This window comes from Ceratotherium simum, chromosome 33, assembly GCF_057802395.1.
Source record: "Ceratotherium simum simum isolate JZ-2026a chromosome 33, ASM5780239v1, whole genome shotgun sequence".
NCBI lineage: Eukaryota > Metazoa > Chordata > Mammalia > Perissodactyla > Rhinocerotidae > Ceratotherium > Ceratotherium simum.
The window spans coordinates 15158407-15183171 of NC_141932.1; the positions used below are offsets into that span (position 1 = coordinate 15158407).

The following is a 24765-nucleotide window of genomic DNA, read 5'->3' on the forward strand; positions in this document are numbered from 1 at the left end:
GAGCAGAGAGAGAGCCGGTGTTTCAGAGGCGCTGGGGGAGGCGGCGCCTGGCTGGAAGGAGGAGGAGGAGGGGAAGGAGGAGGGAGGAGGGAAGAAGGAGGAAGGAAGAGGAGGTGGAAAGAGGAGAGAGGGGGCCCAGGGAGGAGGAGGGAAGAAGAGGCAGGAATATTGAGTGGGAAGGAAAAAGGAGAGGAGGAGGGAGGGAGGGGGGGAGAGGAGGAGGGAGAGGAGGAGGGAGGGGAGGGGGAGGGGAGGGGAAAGGGAGGAGGGGGGAGGTAGGGCAGGACGTGAGTCAGCTGTACCCTTACAGATGGGGTATGAGGGACCGCGAGCTTTGATCCACCGGCCAGCTGGAGGCTGCGGGATCTTACTGGGATCCTTCCACGCAGGGGCCAAGGTGGCCACAGTGTCTTTCTGGGCGACTCGTCTGGCTGGCTCGCAGAGCCCAGGCCCGAGGCACAGGCCTCGCCTCACAGCGCCTTCTAAGGGCTTCGTGCAGAACATTCCGTGGCGGAACTTTCTGGAACAGTCCATGATGGCTTGGCAGGCCCATCCGGTCCCTGCTCCCAGGTCACTGCCCCCAGGCTCACCCTCCTCCCTGTCCCTGCTCCCCACAGCAGCCCGAGGCAGTACTTTTTATAGAACACTTGAAAAACGGCTAATAGGAAATTAAAGGCACATGGCCCATTGCTGAAGTTGCAGGAGGGGACACAAAGAACGCTTTCTCTCCTCCCTTCCCTCTAGAGTCCTCTTGGGAGGCTCTGGGGCCACTGTTTTCTTGGATTTTCTCCCACATATTCTATCAGCTGTAAGCACAGAGGGTGAAATGCTCTTCAGGTTATTCACAGGATTCTGCACCTTATTTTTTCACTGAAGAGTAGATTCATTTATCCGACGCAGGTTTATTGAGCACTTATGGGATGCCAGACACTGAGGATACAGCAGAGAAGACAACAGACAAAATTCCATGCCCTCATGGAGCTGACGTTCTAGTGGGGGACACAGAGACATAAAATGACAAGTGCATTTTAACGTTACCCAGTAGGTCAGATGGCACAGTAAGTGCTAGTGATCAAATATAAAGCAGGCAAAGATGTTGGGGTGTCAGAGAAGCAGGTTTCTATTTTTTTACAGGCTGGTCAGAGATAAAAGGGGATATTTGCACAAAGGCCTGAAGGAGGGAAGGAAGTGAGTTATATGCTTATCTGGGGATAAGAGTGGAAACAGCTGGGGGAACAGCAAGTGCAAAGGCCCTGGGGTGGGAGTGAGTCTGAAGTGTTCCGGATCCAGGAAGGAGAGCAGTGCGGCTGGAGAGGAGTGAGCAAGGGAGAGAGTGGGGCAGGGCGAGATGCAGTCCTGGAGAGCCTTGTCCAAAAGTTGGCTTTTACTTTCTCATCTTGGAGACGTCTCAGGGGCTGGCTTGTGACAGTTTGTAAGAGCTGATGCCACACTTTTGGGAATTGTGCAAGCCAGTTGTTAAATATAGCCGTTACTACAAGTTACGTTACACAAATACAATTAAATAAATGATATTAAACACAAAGATAATAAGCAGTTAAAATTTTTCACTTCCGAATTATTATACTACATGTTACTGCTATCTCTGCTCTAGAAGTTATTTGTGTCTGTGTATGACACAATGGTGGGCTACTGTGGGTCTCTCCAGAACGCTGCCCTGAATGATGTCACATTGGTAGCTTAAAATCAGCCAAGATGGGAGTACAGGCAGATCTCAGAGGTATTGAGGGTTCAGTTCCAGACCGCCACAAAAAAGCAAATATCGCAATCAAGTGAGTACATGAATTTTTTGGTTTCCCGGTGCATATAAAAGTTATCTTTACACTATACTGTAGTCTATTAAGTGTGCAATAGTATTACGTCTAAAAAAACATTGTACATATCTTAATTAAAAAATATTTTATTGCTGGGCCAGCCCCGGTGGCCTAGTGGTTAAGTTCGGCGCCCTCCACTTCCGTGGCCCAGGGTTTGCAGGTTTGGATCCTGGGTGCGGACCTACACACCGCTCATCAGCCACGCTGTGGAGGCATCCCACATACAAAATAGAGGAAGATGGGCACAGATGTTAGCTCAGGGCCATTCTTCTTCAACAACAACAACAACAACAACAACAACAACAAAAACAGTATCTGTGAAGCGCAATAAAGCAAATCAAGATAAAGTGAGGTAGGCCTGTATTTACACCACAGACGTTGGCAGATGTGACAAATCAAGGCTATTTTGTCCTCCAGAGAGCCAGTGGTTAGACTGGTTTACCAGCACCCCGCCAGAATGCATATAGATCTGGCTCATTCTTTTGTAGCACTTCCTAGTACTCTGATGCGTGAACGGGCCAGAATGTATTTTGCTGGTGGGTGCTTAGCTTTTGTCCAGTCTCTCGCTACCACAAACAGGGCTGTGGGGATCCCCCCACCCCGCCCGTGTGTGACTATAGCTGTAAAATAAATCTCTCAAAGAAAAACTGCTGTGTCTGATGGTGTGGGAGTTCTAATGTTCGTGCCTGTTGCCCAATGCCTGTCCGTGCAGGCTGTACCAATTTCCACGCCCACCAGCTAGGGCGCAGAGTGCAGAGGCTGCGTCTAAAGGCACACTTTGTTCGTGATGCTCTGCTGATTAAACCCTTTGACAGCTCCCACTGCCCCCAGGACGAAGCCTTCAGATTCCCCCAAGCCCTAGGCCCCTCATAGTCAGCCCTTGTCTCTTCGTCGTGCACCAGGACCCCACCACGACCCCTCATAAACTCCATATTACAGCCGCCTTGATAATCTGCCCTCTGTCCCCTGAAATGAACCGAGTTCCCAGACATCCTTGTGTGCTCGTGGCTGTCCCTTCTCTGGGAGCTCACTTCCCAGCGTCTTATCACCAGGCTAACTCCCACTCTGTCAGTTCAGCCCCTGTCTGTGTCAAGCAGCTGAAATCCCCACTGTCACTGTCTTCAGCAAAGTCTGGAATTGACTGGCTCATCCGAGTGAAGTAGTCGAGTTGGCTGGCTTCAGGCATAGCTGGCTTCAGGAGCTTGCAAGACGCCACGAGGCCAGTCCTAGCCTGTCAGTTCTGTTCTCTTCCACATCGGCAGCGTTTGGCAGCCTCTGCCTTTAGAAATCCCCCTCGCGGTCACAGGAGGCAAACAGCTGGAGGTGGAGGGAAGGTTCCAGGCGGAGAAAACAGCCTGCTGTCTGCCAGACTGGTGTTAGAACCCAGATCCTGGCTGGGGCTTGTGAACAACCCAGTATCATCATCCTGCAGGCCTGACTCCAGAGAGAGGACAAGTTCTTGCCCACTCGCTAAATCCTTCAAGTGAGAGGCGGGGTAGGAATAGCTGTTTGAGCTCAAGAGGTGAACAATCTGGGTTCAAATCCCGCCTCTGCACCTTGGGGCAATGAAAAAGATTTGGAACCAGATGGTGGTGATGGTTACTCAACACCGTGAATGTGCTGAATGCCACTGAATCATATACTTTAAAATGGTTAAAACGGTCAACGTCGTGTTATGTATATTTTACCACAGTGCAAAAATAATGAGGCTGATGATGCTAAAAAAATAATAATAATAAAATAAAAATAAAAAGGAGAAAGAGGGGCCTGTCCCGTGGGGTAGTGGTTAAGTTCGGCACACTCCACTTCAGCAGCTGGTGTTCGTGGGTTCAGATCCTGGGCACGGACCTATGCCACTCATCAGCAGCCGTGCTGTGGCGCCGACCCACATTCAAAATAGAGACAGACTGGCCACAGATGTTAGCTCAGGGCAAATTGTCCTCAAGCGGGGTGGGGGGGTACGGGGTGGGGAGAGGAAGATTGGCAACAGATGTTAGCTCAGGGCAACACTTCCTCAGCAAAAAAAAAAGGAGAAAGACAAAGATCCTGGCTCTACCACTTGTCGCAGCTGTGCGACCTTGGGCAGGTCAGGCCACCTCTCTCTATCTCTCTTTACTGGGCTGTAAAATGGGGATAATAATAGGACTGCCCCCCCACCAGCTTGTTGAGAGGCTCAAACAGGTTAATACATGCACAGGGCTGGGAGCAGCACCGGGGGTATAGTAAGTGTTCAATAAATGTTAGCTACTATTATTGAATCAAAATGTTGGGTAGATCGCTAAGTGAAAGAAGCCAGATGCAAAAGGTCACTGCCTTAGTCCGTCTAGGCTGCTATAAGAGAACTCTGTAGATGGGGTGGCTTATACACAACAGAAATTTCTTTCTAGTTCTGGAGGCGGGAAGTCTGAGATCAGGTCCCAGTGTGGTCGGTGAGGGCCCTCTTCTGGGTCACAGACTTCTCACTGTGTCCTCACATGGCAGGAGGGGTGAGGGATCTCTCTGGGGTCCCTTCGTAAGAGCACTAATCCCATTCGTGAAGGCCCCACCCTCATGACTTAATCACCTCCCACAGGCCCCACCTCTCAAGGGCATCATCTTGGGGGTTAGGTTTCAACATATGCATTTTGGGAGGACACAGATATTCACATCATTGCAATCACATATCGTATGATTCCGTTGATATGAACTGTCCAGAATGGGCAAATCTATACAGACAGGAAGCAGATGAGAGCTCACCAGGATCTGAGGGGAGGGGATGGGGAATGACGGTTAATGGCTACGGGGTCTCCTTTGGGGGGTGATGAAAATGATTCGGGTAGAGGTGATGGTGCCCAGCATTATAAATGTATTAGATGTCACTGAACTGTACACTTTAAAATGGCTAATCTTTATGCTATGTGAATTTCACCTCAAAACAATTTTTTAAATTTGTACTTTGGAAAAACCCAAATTGGGTGGGATGTATCTTGCTCTCCTTTTCAGGCCGTGAGACCTGTGGCTTTGTTGTTCTGGATGGTTTGTGCCATTCTCTCTTCCAGGCCTGATACCCCACCCACACCCCGGGCCTTAGCTGGCATTGTTCACAGTTTCTCCCCTGGGTCTTTTGATAATTTGCTGTGGGACTTTGGGACTCAGTTTCCTTGTCTGTACCAAGAGAGGATAGGATCCATTTGTTTCTAATGTGTCCTCGAATTCCAGGGGCCTAGGCCTTACTTGAGCCCAAGTTGGCAAACCCCTTCACCCTCCTCTTCCCACCCCAAAATGCTGACCCTCTCCCTCGGCCCTGGCAAGACTTTGCCCAGGGCCTGTTAATCAGCCTCAGAGTGTCCCCCTCATCCTGGGCTGAAGTGCAAATTCTAACACCTCTCAAAGCCAGCCTGTGGCCCCACATTCCTCTCAGAAATCCAGACAGTCGGGCCTGGCCCCGTGGCATAGTGGTTGAGTTCGCACGCTCCGCTTTGGCAGCCTGGGGTTTGTGGGTTCGGATCCCGGGCACGGACTTACACCATTTGTCAAGCCATGCTGTGGTGGTGTCCCACATACAAAATAGAGGAGGATTGGCACAGATGATAGCTCTGGGCGAATCTTCCTCGAGCAAAAAGAGGAAGATTGGCAACAGTTGTTAGCTCAGGGCCACTCTTCTCACTGAAAAAAAAAAACAAAAAGAAAGAAATTCAGACAGTGGTTCTTTGGATCTTTTGCCCCGGATCTAACCGGATGCACACAGTGAGCAGAATTACTCAACACTCAAGGGCATCTCTAGCCCCGGGCCATCTGAAGTGGCAATGTCTCCAGACTCGCAACGTCCTGGTCCTTCAGGCCAGCTGCCCTCAGAGATGACACCCACAGAGTCACATGAACAGGCCGTGTGGTTATCTACCCTCAGAACTGGCTCCTGACAGGGCTGCGTCCCTTCAGACCACCAGGGCAGCCTGTGTCCCCTCAGATCCCCCAGCGTGTTGCCCGGCTCACTTCAGGCCAGGGCTCCCTGAAGGGAGAAGCTAATAATCACAGTAATAAACCGCCCCCATATTCTGATCTCCTATTACATTGCCCAGGCCGATGCTAAGGGCTTTTGTTACGTGCTTTTGTTTAATTCTGCCGTGCCTCTGGGGTAAACACTACTTTCATCGTGTTTCAGACATGAGGACACGAGACTTAAGTGGAATCCCCTTTTTTTTTTTTTGTGAGGAAGATCAGCCCTGAGCTAACATCCGATGCCAATCCTCTTCTTTTTTGCAAAGGAAGATTGGCCCTGGGCTAACATCTGTGCCCATCTTCCTCTACTTTATATGGGACGCCGCCACAGCATGGCTCGACTAGCGGTGCGTTGGTGCGCGCCCGGGATCCGAACCTGCGAACCCCATGCCGCCAAAGTGGAGCACGCGCACTTAACAGCTGTGCCACTGGGCCAGCCCCTTAAGTGGAATCCTGTGCCAAGGTCAGCTAAGAAGTGTGAGGGCTCATCTCTCTGCCCCTGCTCCCCATGCCCTGGACCATTATCCTCTCCCGCCTCCCGGGAGCATCAGATGTCTTTCTCTCCAGGTCACCCGAGTCCTGGACACCTGTGGGGTTCCAGGGCAGGGCCTGGAGTGGTAGCAGGGGCAGCTGCCCTGGAAAACGGCTCCCATGGCCTTGGCTGGAGCTGGGGGACAGTGAGGAGGGCAGCGCCTGACACCCCCCGCTAGGGGCCTCAAGGCCCAGAAGCTCGAGTTACTGTTGTCCCACAAGCCCCAGGGGCCTGCCAGCCTGCAGCTGAGGGAGGCGGTGCAGAGAGGCCCAGACAAGCCGGCTCTTAAATAAATAATTAGGAAGATAGGAAGGGAAGAGCTGGGCCGTCTCCAGTCCTCCAGTCCCCAGATTGCAGCCAGGCCAGAAGCTCCCCTGCTCCTTCTCCCAGATGTCCCCAAGCGTCCCACTACCTCCTTTCCTTTCTGTTTCTAAGAGTCAACCCACATTACCAGACTCCCCACTGCGTGCCTAGCCCCGAGCAGGGCGGTACTGGGGACACAGCGGTGGTCGAGATAGTCGACCCCCAGCCCAATGGAGCAGACAGATCCATCCCCAGACAGTGACCACCCAGAGTGGGCAGGACTCCAGGGGCGGGAGGAGCCTGGAGGGAGACCTGAGCCAGCCTGGGGGTCTGGAAGACTCAGGGGTTCCCTGAGTGGAAATCGAAGATCTTGCTCAAGTCAAGAGAAAGACCAGGGCTTTTCAAACTGTTTTGAACTTGAGACACTCGATACACAAGAGAATATACATTTTACTTGCAACACAGTCTGTACAGGTGTGCACAGACACATGTAAATTAAAGTTTCACAAAATAACTGCTTTTACAATATGCTCTGACATTTAATATTTTTTTAATTAACTGGTTGAGAGTCACTAGTTCATTTCACACCCTACTAATAGGTGGACACCTGAGGTTTGAAAATGGAGATGTATGGACCGTGCTAAAAACCCCCGGACTCCAGTCAAAAGAGTGGAATTCTAGAATCAGCAAGGGCGATGGTCTTCAGGGCTGTTCACTGATATTCCCGTTCTCCTCTCCTTCCGGGCATGTGGTCGGATTTTACTTCCCTCTCTTCTGAAGTTAGCCTTGGAGCCCAGGAATCTGCATTTTAACACGGGCAGGGAACCGTTAGATGGGAAGTTTAAGAAACAGTGACGTAGGGGGTAAACTCCACGAGGACAGGCCAGAGTCCTCCTTGGCCACCACTGTGACCCCTGCAGGACCCAGCACAGAGCTGGGTGCTTAGGTAAAGTGTGTTAAATGAATGATTTTAACTTCAGCCTTTTATTTCTATTTACCTGATCTGGCTCCTGCCCACTGCTCCCCTTGAATTTTCCCTTCTAACCAAAAGGAACAACTCTTGGTTTCCTAAATTTCTCACCTCCAGGTGTACCCTCTGCCTGTACCCTTTTCCTCTTCCCTTCACTGGTCAACTCTGACATCCTTCAAAATTCAGCTCAGATGCCCCCTCCTCCAGGAAGCCCTCCCTGACTCCACTTCCCAGGCTGGGTTTCCCCCCTGGGCTCCCCCATCCCAGCCCTGCTCACTCTGGGTCATCACTGTCTGTCTCCCGCACTGGACTACGAGCCCAGGAGGGCAGGAGCTGGGCCTGTCTCAGTCACGGCTGGGTCCCTGTACCACCCGCCGCAGGGCCAGGCACACAGGAGGTGCTCAGAAAAAGACTGCTGAACATGTGAATGCGAATCTGAGGGAGGAGGAGAGGCTGGATCTTCTGGGAGCTCCTAACCACAGGTCTGATGGAGGAGGCTGAAGCCCTGGAGTGTACTCCATCCCTCCCACTGACGGACTCCTGGTCCTCAGGGAGGTCACCATGCAGAACAATACCCATTTCTCAGGTGGCAGACTGAGGCCAGGAAGGGTCCAGATTCCCCACCACTCAGCCCAGCCTCCTCCTGGCCCCTCTCACCTCCTTCCCAGAGCCCCAGGCCTTTTTATTTTCCCCAATGACGAAATCTGAATCTGGGTGGGAGGTTTGGCCGAGCGGGAAGACAGCTGGCCGAGACCAGTTGGTGTATTTTCCTCTCCAGGCCTGAGAGGGCAGGGGGTGGGACACTTCCGGCCAATCCTGGACCAAACCCTCCAACCTTCCCCTCTTGGCCCAGACCCACCACGTTCCCCAACGGCCCTGGGATTCCAGGGTCCCCGTGAGTCCTGGAGGCCCCTTCCTCCCTCCTGTCTCCCCGTCTGGCCCCCCTGCACTCAGAGTGGGTGGGCAGGGACCAGGCTGAGCCCGGCCTACACTCGTGTTGCCCAACTGGCCTGGGCCACTTCTCCGTACCCAGGGCCCCGATTACCAGGAGGGCTGCCAGAAGCTTCCCCGCCCCCAGCCTAGCCACCAGAGGCCACAGCACCTGAAGCCCCACTACCAGATCCCACCTGGAGCCTCTCAGGCTCCTTCGCTCCGTGGGCCCCAGGGCCTGAACTCTGCCGGGGGAAGCATCAGCCCGTGAGTCTGTGTCTGGGGCGCGCACGCAGGAGGCCTTTTTCCCTTTTGCCTTAGATGTAACATAGATGTCCCAGGGTCACGACAGCCTAACGTACCAGGTACCCCGAGGCTGTGGTTCGCCGGGGCTTGGTGCACATGAACTTGACCCGCCCCTCCGTGATCACTGACGTGGATGCTCCGGTTCCTCGCCTTTCACAGCCCAGCCGACTGAGGCTGGAGGACTGGAGTGACTTGCCCGGGGCCATTTAGCCGATATGCAGTGAGACAGGAAGACGGATTCCGTGGCGCCTGTGCCGAACCGCAAAGCCACTGCTTTCCTTCCGGAAGGCAACCATGCCGGGCAGTTTCTCTGAATTCGTGCAAAGAGTCCAGACGCCGTTTTATCTTCACCTGTCTTCCCCCCAGATGTTATGGTGCCCCACCGTCTACACCCTGTGTTTTCCTCCTTCACAATATTTCTTGGCGACCTGATTTATTACTGAAACTTGCCTCCGCCCAGTTCTGCATTGTCTCATTCTTGTTGACGTTTCTGGGTGTTGTGTTTTGTGGATGTGGTTTGTTGAGTGATTGAAGGAATGAATTATTGAATAGACAGATGCTCAGCTGCGGAGTCTGGACTTTATCCCGAGGGAAGCCACTGGGGCCACTCAGAGGGTGGAGTGACTAGGTTAGATCTGTTTTGGGGAACATTCCAGGCTCTTCTCAACTCTGGGGCTTTGCATGTACTGTTCCCTTCGCCTGGAATACTCTTTCCCTGGGCTTGGTCCAACCTCTTCCTATCTTAGCTGCGAGGCCTCCTCCTCCAGGAAGCCCTCCTTGACCCCCAGGCCAGGTCAAGCATCCCTTCTGGGCTCCTCCATCCCAGCCCTGCTCACTCTGTGTGGTCACTGTCTGGGGATGGGTCTGTCTCCCCCTCTAGACTGTGAGTCCCCAGGGGACAGGGCCAGCTGTCTTGGTCATCACTGGGTCCCTGACACCGCCCATCACAGGGCCCAATAAATGATGGTCCCTTGAAGGAAATGTCTCTGGGGAGGAGCCGTGTGCAGGGCTAGCTGTGGGGTCTGATAGAGGTTGAGGGAGCAGGCCGGGGTCAGAGATGCCTGAGTTCAAATCCCCTGCCCAGGTGGGGGATTTGGATCACAACAAACCTCATTACCCCCATCTGCTTCTAAATCAGTAAAACGGAAGAGTGAGGTCTCAAAAATCAGCAGAGATAAGATAACTGCTGACGGCACTTCAAACAAGGCCGGAAGCCTCTCCTCCAGCTGCCTCAGGGCTCTGCACCTGCTTTTCTCTTTCACTAGAACGTTCTGCCCATACTGTCCCAGGGAGCTCCTTCTTGTCATTTAGGTCTCACCACAAATGTCCCCTCCTGAGAGTGGCCCACCCTGACCACCGCATCTCTCTCTGCCTGACAGCACTTTCTCTCTCTCCAGCGCTGATCCCCCTCTGAATGCCCAGGGTGACTTCCTCGTCCTCCCCTCACTAGAATGCTGGCAAGGAGTTTTGTCTGTTTTTTTCTTGCAGCTGAATCCCCAGCACCTTAAACAAGTGCTTGTCCCTTAGCAAGTGCTCAGGGAATGTTTGTAGAATGCATGGAGGGCTCAGGAATTGTCCCCTCGTGTTTTGTATCGAGGGTCACTGTGTGCACGATTGAATTTACGCTCACATTGACTCTAGGGCGACTGAGGAAACCGAGGCTCAGCTGGTAAGTGGTGGAGCCAGGATTCGAACCCAGGTCTGTGCCGCTTGAGGCCCACACTCTCAGCATCTAGCACGGAACCAAGCAGACCGGAGTTTAATATGAGTTTGTTGAGCGAATATGACTTCAGACTAGGAGGTTGGGATAGGGGATGGGGCTTTCTGAAGTAGCTGGTGTCAGGCTGGGAGGATTTGGGAGGGGGGAGTCTCCGAGAGACACGGGAAGGAGGGCCGCAAGGCCACATGTGCCTGAGTGGGGGGTCCTTTGGAATCTGGGCAGGCTCAGCTCGGCCTGGCCCCGCTGCCTCAGATCCTGCAGGATGTCACCACAAGATCTCAAAGCTGGGCCAGCCCCGTGGCTTAGCTGTTAAGTGCACGCGCTCCGCTGCTGGCGGCCCGGGTTGGGATCCCGGGCGCGCACCGCCGCACCACTTCTCCGGCCATGCTGAGGCCGCGTCCCACATACAGCAACTAGATGCAACTATGACATACAACTATCTACTGGGGCTTTGGGGGAAAAAAGGAGGAGGATTGGCAATAGATGTTAGCTCAGAGCCGGTCTTCCTCAGCAAAAAGAGGAGGATTAGCATGGCTGTTAGCTCAGGGCTGATCTTCCTCACACACACACACAAAAAGATCTCAAAGCTTCTTCCCAAGCGTGTCTAGGTCTGGGGTTGGCGGTGACCAGAAGGGAGAGCTCACCACTAGGGCCCAGGAGCCTCTGGAGCTGGTCTGGGCCCAAACCATGTTCTTCAATAATAACAATAAGAGTATGAGTTAACTTTATTAAGGGCTAGACTGTACCTTATCTAAATGCTTTGCACATATGATCTCATTTGGTCCTCAAGGAGGCATGAGCTATTATTCTTCTTCCCACTTTACAGATGTGGAGACTGAGGTTGATAGAGGTTGTGACTTGCCTGAGGCCCCATGGCTGCTAGAGGAGGAAGCTTCTGAGGTTATTGCTATCTAGAGTCTTCGAGCAAGTGTGAATACCTGAAGTGTTATCAGAGAACAGGACAGGTGGGGAAGGACTTAGGATTTCGACACAGCCAGGAGGCGTAGGGAATCATGACCGATTTGCTGGAAACCATCCAACTGACCACCAAGAGGGAATTTAGGGAAGTGGCAGAGCGGGCATGGTTAGAGCCTCCCCAGGTGTGGCCTCAAGGCGAGAGACTTCCTCTGGCCATCAGCCCCAGTTTTGCCCATCTGGAGAATGGGTATAATAGTGAGACCAAGCTCACCAAGCCATTATGAACATTCCAGTGAACCCAGGTATATGCATTGGTCAAAAATCAGCAAATGTCACTTAAGATTTGTGCATTTCATTGTATATAAACTTTACCTAAAAAGAAAAAAATGACTGTGTGCAAATATTGAACTCTGCTTAATGAATGCACACTGAAGTGTTTAGAAGGAAAGTGTACTAGGTCAACTTAAAGACAAATTCGCCAGTTATATTACTCTCAAAGTGAGTTTATTTGGGAATAGCCAAAGGAATTGCAATTCAGGACTTGCATGCTATGGCAAACCATAGGCAAATCCAGCAAACAAAGGAGGGGAGCTGCTTTTATAGAGAAAAAGGGGGAGTAGGGAGGGGCTGTTCTAAACCAAAGTCCATTGGGAGAAAGTGACAGTTCAGGGCCTCAATGGCTTCTCATTGGCTGAGGTGCAGCATTTCTCATTGGCCGAGCTGCGGCATTTCTCATGGGCTGAGCTGTGGCATTTCTCATTGGCTGAGCTGTGGTGTTTCTCATTGGCTGAGCTACAGCGATTCTCATTGGCTGGGCTGTTGCTGGGTGGGGAGAGAAATCTTCCTCCGGTAGTAAAGTAGTTTTACTTCCTGTCCAAGATGCAACTGACCGTCTCTTCCTGGTTGGTGTAATTAACGATGAATGATAGGGCGTGAGGCTCCCCCTACAGGCCTTCCTGACTCCAATTTAGTTAAGATTTCTTTCATTAATTTCCACAACTGATATCTGCAACTTATTTCAGCATGTATCAAAAAAAGATAGTGAACGGATGGGTGGATAGAGAGAAAATGGATAGAAATATGATAATGAAATATGGTGAAACAGTTGTAGACGCTAGGTGGTGGGTATATGGGCGATCGCTGTAAAATCCTTTAAACTTTTTTGTACGTCTGAAAATTTTCATAATAAAATATGGGGGAAAATATGTGGCGAAAGCATTTGTAAAAGCATTAGCACTGTCATTAAATTGAATTATAATTTTTAATGGATGAATTGGAAATGTTTACCTAGGGGGGAGTGGATTACAATCCTAATGTAATAACTGCCATTAATTGAAAAGTGTGGGGCTCTGACCCGGGAACACTTGTTTTAAAAATTATTAACACTATTAAATAAATAACTCCATCGCATTTAAATCTTACACCAATCACGCGAGGGATCTGCATTTTACATTGCAGGAACTCAAGTTCGGGGAGGCGACGAAAGAGCGAATTCAGGGCGGAGGAGGAGTTCCAGGCTGAGTCGATTTGCAAATGAGCCACCGCTGCAACACCTGCACTTTCCGGAGATCTTCGTGCCAGGGGACCGTGGCGGCTTAACGGCTCCAACCCACAGTCCCATTGCTTTGGCGGGAAAAAAAAAGCATCCTCTAACGCCCCGCCCCCTTGGGGCCCCGCCCACAAGGCCCCGCCCCCGGACAGAGCCATTGTTGCTCTGCCTTCTGTGGGCGACCTGGCGGCGCTCCGGCCGCAGCCCCGCCCCGCGCGCGCAGGAGGGCTCCGAGCGCCCCGCAGCCAATCGGCGGCCGCGGTGGGTCCCCGCCTTCTCGAGCCGCGCTCCCCGCCTTAATCCGCGCAGCTTCCGCCGAGCCGGCTCAGAGCCACGCGGCGGCCGCGAGGTCTGCTCGGGGAAAACTGCCGTCACCTCCCGGAATCCCAGACCGCGCTTTCCCCCCCAGGGACCTGGATCTCCTTTCTCGGACCCAAGAGCCTGGCTCTCCTCTTCCCGGAGCTCCGCCTTCCGGCCCCCCAGACTCAGGCTCCCCAGCCCTCCGTTTCCAGGACCCAGGCTCTCCGGGTCGCCGCCTCCCGGATCCAGGCGTCCTGGATCTGCGCCACCAGACTAGCCTCTTGAAGACCTCCGCCGCCTGGGCGCCTTCGGCCTTCCGGAGCCAAGGACCCCGGGTCCCAGCCTGAGAGACTCGCGTATTCCCAACACTCAGGGCCAAGAAACCCAGGTGCCCCCGACTCGCAGCCCTCGGGCGCCGGACACCACCTAGAAGAGCGGAGGAGCCCCAGCGCCCAGCCTCGGGATCTGGGACGCTCCGCTTCCAGGAGCCAAGGAGCCGAGGCGCGGTGACCTCAGAACTCCGAGGAACCCTGCAAAGTTCCAGCCTCCAGGCTCTGTTACTCAACTCCCAGTTCTAAGGAGCGTGCGCGCCCTGGGAAGGAGCCTCAAGGGCTCCCAGCTTCCAGGCGCCAAGGAACCCCCGGGGCGTTCGTCATGGTGGCCGATCCGCCGAAGGGGGACCCCAAGGGGTTCGCGGCGGCGGAGCCCACCGCGAACGGTGCCCTGGCGTTGGTCCCTCTAGAGGACCCAGGCGCGACAGGCGGCAGTTCCCGGGACAAGGTGCGCCGCTGCCTTCGTGCCAACCTGCTGGTGCTGCTGACGGTGGCGGCCGTGGTGGCGGGCGTGGCGCTGGGGCTGGGGGTCTCCGGGGCCGGGGGCGCGGGAGCGCTGGGCCCCGCGCGCCTGGCGGCCTTCGCCTTCCCCGGCGAGCTGCTGTTGCGCCTGCTCAAGATGATCATCCTGCCGCTGGTGGTGTGCAGCCTGGTCGGCGGCGCCGCCAGCCTGGACCCGAGCGCGCTCGGCCGCCTGGGCGCCTGGGCGCTGCTCTTTTTCCTGGTCACCACGCTGCTGGCGTCGGCGCTCGGCGTGGGCTTGGCGCTGGCCCTGAAGCCGGGCGCCGCCTTCGCCGCCATCAACGCCTCGGTCGGGGCCACGGGCGCTACGGAAGAGGCCCCCCCCAGCAAGGAGGTGCGCGATTCGTTCCTGGATCTTGTGAGGTCAGACACCGCCCGCCCGTGGAGAGGGGGGACGGGGATGCGTGTTAGCGGTGGCGGGAGTGGCCACGTGGACAGGAGGGGGTCTTTGGGTCTTCCAGGGCCGGGACATCCCCAGGGCCTCAGGAAGACGGCGACGGGATGGTGAGGGAAGCCCTGGCCCCTTAGGGGTCAGGGTACAGAAGGGTGAGGGCAGACTTCTGGGGAAGGAGGCTTCTAAATGTGGGGACCTGGGGACATAAGTGGGACCCCATGTGAAGGGGATAAGCAAGGAAGTCTTATAGAGCGAGAAGAAAGAGTAATGCTTTGCGGTTTTGGGACACATAAGAGGGTCTCTCCTGTGAGGGGTGGGGATTTTTGGACAGCTAAGGGCCCAGGATGGGGCTTCTGGATAAAGATTTGAGTCCAGGGCCAGAGGGCTTGAGACCTCTGGGTAAGGAGCCCCTGGAGGACCTGGGGAGATCCCAGGGACCCCCACCGAGCCCGCTTCCCAGTGCCAGGCTCCCCACACCATGCATCACCCTGATGCAGCCAGGTTCTTTCTCAGCCTCCCTTCCCCGCCCAGGTCAGCGGGGCTCTGGTGGCTTTCCCTTTTTATATGTTCCTGGTAAATCCTGCCGCCTCCACTGACTCTCCATCCCATTTCCTCTCTCTGTCTGGGCTTCCCCCAACTAGGCTGCCCAGAAGGGGGCTGGTTAGAAAAGGTGCAGATTCTTTTCCTTCTGGCCTCTGCTCTCCCCTCACCCCCCCGAGAATGGCTCTCCCCACTTTTAGGGAGGGCAGACTGCGGTGTCCACGTGGCCTTGCCTCGGGGGCTTGCTGATTCAGTGTATCCAGGTTGGTCGGGGACTTCCTGGAAGTGGGAGGAGGAAATGATGAGTCAGGGAACCGGGTTCCCCCAGCCTCCCGGCACATCAGTGCCGCAGAGGTGTGAGACTGGGGCAGGCTTGGTGTCTAGAAGTGGCAGTGGGTGGGCGCCTCCTGGCTGGGGGAGATTAGCTGGGTCGTGGCCCAGCCCTGGCTGGCCCGGGTGGGTCCAGGCCAGCCTGCAGACAGGCACACCCACTCAAAGGCTGTTTGTGTATACAGGCTTCCCCCGTGTGGTGCCAAAACAGACGTACACAACTCACGCTCAGCTAGCCGCTGGGAGACTTAGCTGGGAATCTCAGAGCCGCACAACCTTACAACTGACACAGCCGGACACAGGCACACAGACAGTCACGGCTGGGACATGTCACACAGACACATCGGTGTGCATCCACTGTCACACACACCCCACTGGATACTAACACCGCTTTAGCACAAACAGTCACTCACTGATACCACCGACCACACCAACACACTGAGCACTGCCTAAACACACGCTCAAGAGCACGTACAACCTCACACACCTGCGTGGCTGCACACCAACAGTTTTCCACTTCTCTGAAGACTAACCCACCACCCCCAAGCGGATACCAACACTTGACACCCTGTGTACGGACCCACGGCAACAGCTGTATACCCACATCTGTGGTGGGAGGGAGCATGCTCAGTGGTTAGGACTAGGCAGCCAGATGGCTGGGTTCAAATCCCAGCTCTGCCACTCCCTGGCCAGGCAAGCTTCTGTACCTTTTTGTGCCTCAGTTTCCTTTTCTGGAAATAGGATAATAGTGTGTACCCCTGAGGGCTGTTGTGAGCATTCAACGAGTGGATTTATGAAAAGCATTTACCACAGCGCCTGTAGGCGTGTTTGATGTTATTTTCATCTCACTCTGAGACACACGAGGCACTTGTTGACTCCCTCCCAGGCTCTGGGGTATAATGCATGCTGCTGCTCACTGAAGATGCACATTCATGACACACACAGCCATCCCTTGTCGCCCTCTCTCACCACCGCTTTCCAACACACCCACACCCTCCCACCCCCCAGCCAGCCCCCAGCCAGCCCTCTTCTCGGGCCACAGCCCTCCAGGAGGAAGTGGCTGATGCAAGACGGCCACAGTATTAAGTTTGCTGCTTGGGGTGGAGCTGAGGCCCCGGCTGACCCTGCCCTGGGCCGCCTTGGGAACCAGCACACCTCACCCCTGCTCTGCAATCCCCCGGGGCCAGAATGCCAGCCCGGGAGACAGCTCAGACCCCCCACACCCTGGAAAGGTGTGCGGGCCCAGGGCCAACACTGCGTGACTGAACCTGGCTGGGGCACAGGTGGGGGCCACATTTGGGTGCAAACCGTGCCTCCAAGGTTCTCCCTACCCCAGGAGGCCAACCCAGCCCCCCAGCATCCCCCATCTCCTCCCTCTGTGGTATCTAATAAACCCCCCTATGTCTGTCTCTGCAGAAATATCTTCCCCTCCAACCTGGTGTCCGCGGCCTTCCGCTCAGTGAGTCCTCAAGGGGTGTCCTAAGGGGGTGGGCAGGGAGGGAGACAGCCTGTTGCAGCCTCTTGGTGCCTGATTTTGGGGTGATACTGGAAAAACGCACATGCCCACATATTTACAGGCCATGATATTACAGGGTTCTTGGGTGACCTCTGAAACCCATCCATGCCCCTCATCGAGAACGGAGAATATGGGTTCCAAGTCCCCTCTGGGTTCTAATTCTAGCTGTGTGACCCTGGGCAAGTGCCTTTACCTCTCTGAGCCTTGGGGGTCTGAATAGTCCTGCCTCAGCAGGCCTGCTGGCCAGATGAAATGAGATTGTGTTTAAGGGATGCTTAGGGCCGGCTTTGAGCATTGTTAGTGCCAGCATGGGGTGGGGGAACCTTGATGACAATTGACACTGACTCTTCCCAACCCCACCCACAGTATGCCACCTCCTATGAACAGATATGGATCAACGGAACCCAGGTGAAGGTGAGAGCAGGAAAGGGCAGGGTGGGGCCCCACCCCTTGGCCCACTGTTGTGGTGTTTCCATTTGGTTCCTACCCCAGCCTTTTGGGCCCTCTGGGTCTTATAACATTTGCTGTGCAATGTGTTTTAAAACTCGCTGCAGCCCCTCCCTGATTTCTGTCTTCTCTGCCTTTCTGGAATCTTCATTTTGCCCCCTCTTCTCCCTACCCCACTTACACTCAGCCTGGCAGCCCAAGTGGTTTTTCCAAAGCGTGACCTGAGCCTGCCTCTCCCCTGCCTCAAGGCCTGTCATGCTCCCTAGTGCCCTCGGAAGAAAGCCCAGGCCCCTGCCCAGCCACCCGCCCAGCCTCATCTTCTGACTCTGCCTGGCTCGTTCCACTGCAGCCACAGTGGATTTCTTTGTGTTGTTTGAATGCCCAAGTTGCTCTCATTTCTAGGCTGTTGCACATTGTTTCCTCTTTCTAGAACCTTCTACCACCCCTTTTTACCTGGTTTACCCCTCCTGTTCTTCGGGTCTCAGTCTCTTCCTCCAGGGAGCTCTCCCTGGTTCCCTCTTACCCCCCAAGGTGGCATCCACCTTTTGGTTCCCACACTCCCCTGGGGCCCCCATTCCAGCCCTGCCCACTCTGGGTGGTCCCTGGCCACAGGCCTGTTTCCCCTGGGCCTGGACTGTGAGCCGTGGGAGGAAGGGGCCTGAGGAGCCGTCTTGTCTCTGCTGGGTCCCAGCAGTGCCCAGGACAGGCCCCCTCAGTGACTGTGCAGGGTGACTGAGCACGCCCCTCCCGGCGCCATCTGTTCCCTGCCCCAAGGTGCCCGTGGGAGGTGAGGTGGAGGGCATGAACATCCTGGGCCTGGTGGTGTTTGCCATCGTCTTTGGCGTGGCCCTGCGGAAGCTGGGACCCGAGGGAGAGCTGCTCATCCGCTTCTTCAACTCCTTCAACGATGCCACCATGGTGCTGGTCTCCTGGATCATGTGGTAGGTGATGGAGAGGGGCCGGGGCTGTGGGATAGGGCTCCATCCACTCCTTGGAGCCAGATGGCCTGGATTCAAATCCAACATCGACCATTCCCTCGCTGTGTGACTTTGGACAAGCGACTTACCCTCTCTGTGCCTCAATCTATAAAACGAGGACGATGCTGTATTCCGTGAGAGCTAAGACTGATACCAGCACCTTCTTGATCTTACTGGAAGGTGACAAAAAGACAGCCGAGCTGTGGCCACAGCCTGGCTAACCCATCTCAGTTTTAGAGATTTAAATGGAATCAAGCGTTTGCCTTTGGGTCAGTGATCTAAAATAGTGCTGCTTTATCGAGTTATCATGAAGATGAAATGAGTGACTGAGGTATAGGTAAGGTACTTAGAAAAGGCTTTAAATATCTGACACCTACTGGAATTTACTTAATGGTGGCTACGATTATTATTGTTATGAGCTTTGTTAAATGACCCCTGATGATCAGGGGGAAAAACCTGTGCAGAGGCCGCCACCGTTGTCCCCTCCCCCAGTCTCATCTCCACACCATCTCACACAGATGCTCGGGACCTACCTGGATCTAGAGGGTCAGAAATCAGGAGAAGGGTCAGGGTTGCTGCATTTTTAACGAATCCCACACCCCCACCCACCCCGATTCCAGGGCAGCCGACATCTAAGAGGCTGCTGTATGGGAATGGAATGCGCCTTGACTAATAAAAACTCTTTGATGCACAGGTAGGTGTGTGGGCACTTCCAGTCGTGTGCCCTACAACAAGTTACTTATCCCTCCGTGCCTCAGTTTCCCTATCTGGAAAATGGGGTTGGCAGTACCAGGCACAAATGAGTTCATACGTGTCAAGTTCTTGGGACAGTGGCTGCCCTATTGCATGCCTACAGTCAACAATGTTAGCTAATATTTATCAAGTACTTTCTTTGTATAACTTCTGGGCATGTCTGACTGGCCAGAACTCGGGCATTTGGCCAAAGCTAGCTGCACAGGTGGCTGGGGAATGGCGCCTTTCTTCTGTTGCTAAAGAGGAGAAGGAGTTGGGGGACAACTAGCCATAGCGAGCAAGCAGACAAGGAGGTGATCTTGGGGTGCCTCCTGGCTGGGAGACACGAGCACCCCGGGATCTTCCCTCCAGGAGAAGGCGCCAGTAACCCCAGCTGAAGTTTATAGATCACTTATTGTGTACAGAAAGCTCTCAAGTCACTTCAACTGGAGTCTCATGTCATCCTCCCCACATTCCTGTGAGGTTGGTGGCATTATCGTCCGTGGTTTACAGACCTATTAGGTTTTGTCTGATTCCATGATAGCTGCAGGAGATTCAAAATAGGAGCTCCCTCGTGGGTTTGTGGGGAAGATTCAGTCACGTTCAAGGGCACATAAATGGTTCACACCTGGGAGTTGTTAAGACATGAGCCACGGTCTTTTTATTTTTCAGGACGTGGTGAGAGGTTATTAGTTTAAGTCATACCAGCTGCTATAACAAACGAGCCCAGAAAATGTAAATGACTTATGCATGGTGGATGTTTCTTTCTCGCCCGTGTGTTAAGTCCAAATCTGATTGGTGACTCTACTCCAAGGGGCAGTGGATGAATCTCAGCTTCTTTGATCTCCCGGCTGCATTATCTTCAAGAGGAGAGAGCACGGGGGATGGCAGGGGAGGTGCCCAAACCTCAGCACGCACTGCTCTGGGCACCTCCTGACCGCGAGGGAGGCTGGGAAATGGTCAGGCCGTGTGCCAAGCGCAGTGCCCGGCCCTGAGGGGGCACGTGGGCAGTCAGCCATCTGTCTCCTGGGTAATTAGGTACGCCCCTGTGGGCATCTTGTTCCTGGTGGCTGGCAAGATCGTGGAGATGGAGGACGTGGGGCTGCTGTTCGCCAGTCTCGGCAAATACATCCTGTGCTGTCTGCTGGGCCACGCCATCCACGGGCTCCTGGTGCTGCCCCTCATCTACTTTATCTTCACGCGCAAAAACCCTTACCGCTTCCTGTGGGGCATCATGACGCCGCTGGCCACTGCCTTCGGGACCTCCTCCAGGTGCGGCCTTGGGGCAGACCCGGGTTTTTAAGCTAAGGGGCCTGGAGCGGGCATCAGATGTCTGAAGACCCCTGGAATTTTGTGTTGGGGACATTGGATCTGGGTACAGGGGCCCTGCTGTCATAAGTTTCTCATGAGGTCTTGGACCCCACCCACCAACTTAGGAAACCACTGCCTTCGAGATTTCTTCTTTCCCTTCCTGAGAACCCCTCCTCCCCCCAAGGCCCTGCCCTGGGGACTCTAGTGCTCCAGCCCTGATCCAACCTCTGGGAGCACCTCCCACCTCTCCTAGGTATTTCGTCCGTCTCTACGGGCCCTGTCCCCTCAGAACCCCACCCTCCCTGCAGCAGCATCCCCAAAAGAGCATAGTAATTCTTAGTCGAGGTCTCTTATTGGTGGATAATGGGAGGGGGTGTGGTCAGTGAGGGGATGCTGGGGGCAGGGCTCTAGGCTGGTGGGCGGAGCTTGGACCAGGGATGCTGGGCTGTGTGGGCGGGGCCTGGGCCAAGGACCAGGGAGGCAGGGCGGGGTGCTGTGGGCGGGGCTTGAACGGTGGGCGGGGCCAGGCCCGGGCGGCCTCTCGAGTTAACCCAGCTCTGGTCCCTCACAGCTCCGCTACGCTGCCGCTGATGATGAAGTGCGTGGAGGAGAGGAACGGCGTGTCCAAGCACATCAGCCGCTTCATCCTGCCCATCGGGGCCACTGTCAACATGGACGGTGCCGCCCTCTTCCAGTGCGTGGCCACGGTGTTCATTGCTCAGCTCAACAAGCGATCCTTGGACTTCGTGCAGATCATCACCATCCTGTGAGTGCGGGGTGGCTGCGGCTAGGACCTCCGACCCACCAGACCCTTCCCCTGAGAAGAGACACAGGTTGGGGGGAGCAGCGACCCCGTGGCAGCCTCTCCCTGACCTCCCCTCCCCTCCACCAGGGTCACTGCCACAGCGTCCAGTGTGGGTGCGGCCGGCATCCCGGCTGGAGGGGTCCTCACTCTGGCCATCATCCTCGAAGCTGTCAGTCTCCCGGTTCACGACATCTCCTTGATCCTGGCTGTGGACTGGCTGGTGTGAGTGCGGGTTTGGGGTTCAGGGGGGCTCCTGGGAAAGAGGATGAGCAAGAGGGTCATGGAAAGCCCCTGGGCAGAAGAGAAGAGGAAGGAAGGAATTCTAGAGGAAGGGGGATGGCACCTGGAACGTTCCAGTAAGAGGGCAGGAAGGGATCTTTGGGGTTCTACGAGGAACCCCAGGAAGGTAGCATGCCGGAGTGGTTAAGAGAGCAGACTTTGTCCAGGCTACTTGTGTTTAAATCCCAGAGCCACCATTACCAGCTATTATGACCTTGGGCACCTAATCCCTCTGTGTCTCAGTTTCTCTGTCTGTAAAATGGAGAGAATAGTTAGATGACTTAATACATGCAACCCCCTTAGAAAAACTACTCAGAACAGTAGTAAATGCTACATCATTGTTAGCTATTACGGTAAAGCTATTAAGAGCAGAAAAGATCAGAAAACAGTTTGGTTTCAAAAGTTACACATGGAGTTACCGTACGTCTCAACAATCCCACTCCTAGGCATATACCCAAGAGAATTGAAAACATGTCCACAGAAACTTGTACACGAATGTTCATGGTGGCATTATTCGTAATATGGAACAGGTGGAAACCACCCAAATGTCCATCAATTGATGAATGGATAAACAAAATGTCAAATATCCATAGAATGGGATGTTATTCAGCCGTAAAATGGAATGAAGCACTGATACATACATACACACTACAGCATCTATGACCCTTGAAAACATGCTGAGTGAAAGAAGCCAGACACAAGGGACCACATAGTGTAGGATTCCATTTCTATGAAATGTCCAGAATGGGGAAATCTGGAGACAGGAAGTAGATGAGTGGTTGCCTAGGGCTAGGGGAGGGGGGAATGGGGGCTGACTGCTTAATGGGTGTGGGGGTTTCCTTTTGGAGTGATGAAAATATTCCGGAACTAAAAAGTGGTGATGGTTGCACAACTCTGAATATACGAAGAACCACTGGATTGTATACTTTTAAAGGGTGAATTTTATGGTGTGTGAATTATAGCTCAGTTTTCTAAAATGGCACACAGACACACAGAAGTATGAAGGGAGAGGAAGATCCTTAAGATTCTGAGGAGGAGAATTTAGTATTTCAGGGAGAAGGGGAGGGCTGGATGGGTCTTTTTGGTCTCCAAGTAAAGGGAGGGATGACTTTTTGAGGTTCCAGAAGAAACGGATCTTGTGTTTTGTTGGAAGAAGGATGACTGGGGTCCAGGGATGGTGGCGGAGGAGGTCTCTGGGGTTCACAGGCAGAGGAAGTATGATGGGACACTTTGGGATTCCGGGGGAACGAAGGGAGGTAAGGAGCCTCTGGGGTTCTAGATGAAAAGATCTTTGAGGTTCTAGGAGGAAAGGCTATTTGGGACCCTGGGAGGAGGGAGGCGTGAGCTACTGGGTCTCCGAGGGTTCCGTGAAGAAGGCGTGATGGGGACTTCAGGATTCCAGGGTTGGGCCCTGACCCCTCCCCCTCCCTTCCTCGTCACTCCTGCAGGGACCGGACCTGCACCATCCTCAACGTGGAAGGTGACGCCTTTGGGGCGGGCCTCCTGCAGAGTTATGTGGATCGTACAGATTCGCAGAGCTCGGTCCCGGAGCTGATCCAGGTGAAGAGTGAGGCGCCCCTGGCTCCACTGCCGGTCCCCACCGAGGAGGGGAACCCCCTCCTCAAACACAGCCCGGGACCCGCTGGCGATGCTGACACTTGCGAGAAGGAATCAGTCATGTAAACCCCAGAAGGGACCTTCCCTGCCCGGATAGGGGGCACCCGAGAGACATTGGCATCAGGAGACACGGATAAACGGACAAACTGGGCCTCTGGGGGCCCTGCCCACACACTCCGGAGAGCCTCCCTCCTGGATGTCAGATCTGAGAGGCCTTGCTCCTGGGTGTATGTGTCTGTGTGTGTGAGTGTGTCTCCCCAGTCCTCCCAGTCCTCAAATCCTGTCCCTGTGCAAGGCTCGGAAACAGCAAGATGGAGAAATAGCGTCCTCCACGCCCCATCCCGGGAGCCTGCCTGGCCTCCCCGTCTCAGGACGTGGCACAGGTCACCGCGCGGAATTCTGCTCTCTTTAGAGGAAGGATGTTCTGACAGGTTGCCAGCTCTTTTGCTGGTTTTCTGGCGGCTGTGGCTCTAGTTGTGTGTGCGTGCGTGCGTGCGTGTGTGCGCTATGACTCCATGGTACCTCGCACCTGGTCCCCAGGCCCTCTGTTCCCTCCACAGTAACAGAAACGCTCCCAGAAACCCTGGGGGGAGACTGAGGACAAATATTACAGTCACTCCAGAGGATATTTTTTAGCAATAAAATTGTCAAGTATATCTAATCAGATGTTTGTAAGAATTTGACTGAAAGCACTAACCACACAGAAAAAAACAAAAAACAGATAAACTGGACTTCATTGAAATCTGTGTGTTCATCAACACCATTGGAAACCACAGTGAGATACCGTTACACACACCTGTTGGCCTGGCAACAACAAAAACAGTACCGAGTGCTGATGAGGCTGGAGCCAACTGGACAGAGCCCCTGCAGTGCCAGTGGGGATGCAAAATGGTCCAGTCACTTGGGAAATTGCTGGGCAGTTGCTTATCAAGTTAAAATATATACTTCCCTTGCAGCTCATGAGTCCCACTCCTCGTATTTACCCAGGAGGAATAAAAACTTCTGGTCACACAAAAACTGGTACATAAATGTTTATAGCTGCTCTTTGTGTAATTGCTAAAATTTGGAAACGAATCAATTGGATAAATTGGTATAATCATTCATGTGATGGACAGTTAGCCAAACAAGCAAGTGTTGGCATGCTCAACTTGGATCCATCTCGCAGATAATATTTTGAGTGAAAGAAGCTGGAAACAGTACATACTTTATAGCTCCGTTTATGTGAAGGTCTAGAACAGGCTGAATTGGTCTATGGTGAGAAAAATCAGAACGGTGGTGACTCAAGAGGGTGATTTATTAACTGGGAGAGGGCACAAGGGAACCTTCCATGATACAGCAAATGTTCTCTGTCTTGATATGGGTGATGCTTCCACAGATGTAAACACTTGGAATATGTAATTAACCTGTACACTTAAGATGTGTGCATTTTATCTTATGTATATTACCTTCAAGTTAAAAATATTTTACAACTCCAGATAAATCCATTTTCCACTGTAACCACCTCCATAGGAAGGTATTCCTTGATATCTTAACTCTCACAATTCAAATAGTCCCAAAAATGACTTGCTCTTTTTTTTTTAACCCAAAATTTGTTACTTCAATCCAAAACCTGCTGTGCAACTGTT

The 24765-nt window shown here is 53.7% G+C and overlaps 1 protein-coding gene across 1 annotated transcript; it reads left to right on the forward strand.

The window, feature by feature from the left end:
• Nucleotides 1-13364: 13364 nt before the first annotated feature.
• Nucleotides 13365-23801, forward strand: SLC1A5 (solute carrier family 1 member 5). Its single transcript, XM_004440183.3, has 8 exons — nt 13365-14555; nt 16873-16915; nt 17339-17386; nt 18194-18360; nt 20167-20400; nt 21011-21205; nt 21332-21466; nt 22972-23801. The coding sequence occupies exons 1-8, from the start codon at nt 13993-13995 to the stop codon at nt 23204-23206; spliced, it is 1620 nt and encodes a 539-aa protein (XP_004440240.1). The 5' UTR covers nt 13365-13992; the 3' UTR covers nt 23207-23801.
• Nucleotides 23802-24765: the final 964 nt, after the last annotated feature.